This window comes from Nannospalax galili, unplaced genomic scaffold (genome assembly GCF_000622305.1).
Source record: "Nannospalax galili isolate Female #2095 unplaced genomic scaffold, S.galili_v1.0 scaffold1600, whole genome shotgun sequence".
NCBI lineage: Eukaryota > Metazoa > Chordata > Mammalia > Rodentia > Spalacidae > Nannospalax > Nannospalax galili.
The window spans coordinates 93828-96065 of NW_008346116.1; the positions used below are offsets into that span (position 1 = coordinate 93828).

The window sequence follows — 2238 nt, forward strand, 5'->3', positions numbered from 1 at the left end:
ACCCAGGTCTTCTGCAAGAACAACCAGTATTCTTAACCACTGAGCCATCTCTCCAGCCCCACACATTTATTTCTTTTAGGTTTTTAAATTTAGTAGCATATAGATTTTAAATTATTCCTTATAATGTATGGCTCTGACTATAAGTTTCAGAAGAGAGAAGCTGTGTCTAGCTGAGGAGCACAGGCCCAGATAGCAGAGCAGACACATGCCCAGCCTGAGAGCCTATCCAGAAACTTGACCATTCCTGACACGTTTCATATTTCATTTTTCCAGTAGGGGATACCAGTACTACATACACTGTAGTTTCTGTGCACATAACAGAAGTAAAATAATGAATCTTAGTGAATCCTTAACAAGCAACATCCACATACAGAAATACCACATATCTCAAGTTCCATGACTGTCATTCAAGTCCCGGAGGTCTCTCACATCTGCTGCGAGAACTGTCTTCTTCCAGGAGTTCAACCTCCCTTCTCTGTATATAACAAGGGGACATGCAAATAGGGCCTCCCTCTGCTCTTGAAAGCCAGCCCAGCCTGGACCCTGCAGCTCTGGCAGAGGAGCCCAGCCCTGCACACCCAGGTGTTCCATCATTCAAGTCCCGGAGGTCTCTCACATCTGCTGCGAGAACTGTCTTCTTCCAGGAGTTCAACCTCCCTTCTCTGTATATAACAAGGGGACATGCAAATAGGGCCTCCCTCTGCTCTTGAAAGCCAGCCCAGCCTGGACCCTGCAGCTCTGGCAGAGGAGCCCAGCCCTGCACACCCAGGTGTTCCATTCACTGATCAACACTGAACACAGACTCAACATGAAGTTTGGGCTGAGCTGGCTTTTCCTCGTTGCTCTTTTAAAAGGTGATTTATGGAAAAGAAGGAATGTTGGGTGTGTGAGTTGACAAGGGTGAGAGGGACAGTGGGCAGGTGTGACAAGTTCCTGATGAGGACTCTCTGTTTGCAGGTGTCCAGTGTGAGGAGAAGCTGGTGGAGTCTGGAGGAGGCTTGGTGAAGCCTGGGGGATCCCTGACACTCTCCTGTGCAGCCTCTGGATTCACCTTCAGTGATTACTACATGCACTGGGTCCGCCAAGCTCCAGGGAAGGGGCTGGAGTGGGTTGCAGAAATAAGTTATGATGGAAGTGGTAAATACTACCCAGACTCTGTGAAAGGCCGATTCACCATCTCCAGAGACAATTCCAAGAACACCGTGTCCCTGCAAATGAGCAGTCTGAGGTCTGAGGACACAGCCACGTATTACTGTGCAAGACGCACAGATTGGTCACACAGTACTGGGACTTCAGTGTAAGCCCAGACACAAACCTCCCTGCGACAGCGCTCAAGGCCAGCAGGGGGCGCAGGAAACATGGATCGCAGAGTCACTCCTGAGCAGGTGACTGGGCATAAACACCTGGACTCTGGTTCAAGGACTGCCTATTTATCACAGAGCAGTTTTCTAATGGAACTGGTCTAGAAGTATGATATTACTGTCATTCGAAGTAACCAAGTGTCTTAAATTCTGTTATCTGCTGTGCTGTATATGTTTAAATACAGGATCCACTCTGACCTAACAGCATAGAGAGCATCACATGGGGAATAAGTGACTCTGTAGAGGTCCCAGGATCAAATTCGGAGGATGCTCAATGACCATGAAGACTGTCCTGGTTTTAAGGGAACGAGTTCAGGGTTACAGGTTACAGGTTACAGGAGTGTTTGGGGTTCAAGTTTGGGACAATCGGTAGAACTGAGAGACAGTGGAGAGTTTGCTGGGTTTTCCATCAGTGACACAGAACAGGTGATGAACTCCAGAGAGAAGCTCTGTGATTCATACCTAGGTGCACTGTGAAACCTGAAATCACAGCCATGGAAATTGCATTCCAGGGTAGCAGAGGATCAAAATTTTTATTAGAAATGAGAGTTTTAATTATACTGTTGGCAGTTTGTAGCTCCAGGCACACTGTCTGCAAACAATAATTTCTGGCATCGACCCAATTGTGCCATTCCTAAGCTCTATGCTATATGACAGAACAGAATTTCCAATTCATAAAGGATGGTTAAACACTGAGAGTTTATCCTCCAGGAATTTAATGGATTTCTCTCCACGTGTTCTCTCTCACAGATGGATGTTAGCCTTGTAATTTAAAAATAAATAAATAAATAAATAAAACTAAAGAAATAAAACAGCAACGTTTAATTTTTTTGTTTTCTTACTTTATTTTAGGCATATGAGTACTTTTAATTTCCAT

General features: G+C 45.4%; 1 gene segment (V, D, J or C); it reads left to right on the forward strand.

The window, feature by feature from the left end:
• The first annotated feature begins 752 nt into the window (after window positions 1–752).
• On the forward strand, window positions 753–1301 carry LOC103741719. The segment is given in 2 exon segments: window positions 753–854; window positions 958–1301. Coding segments are annotated over 2 exon segments (390 nt in total).
• Window positions 1302–2238: the final 937 nt, after the last annotated feature.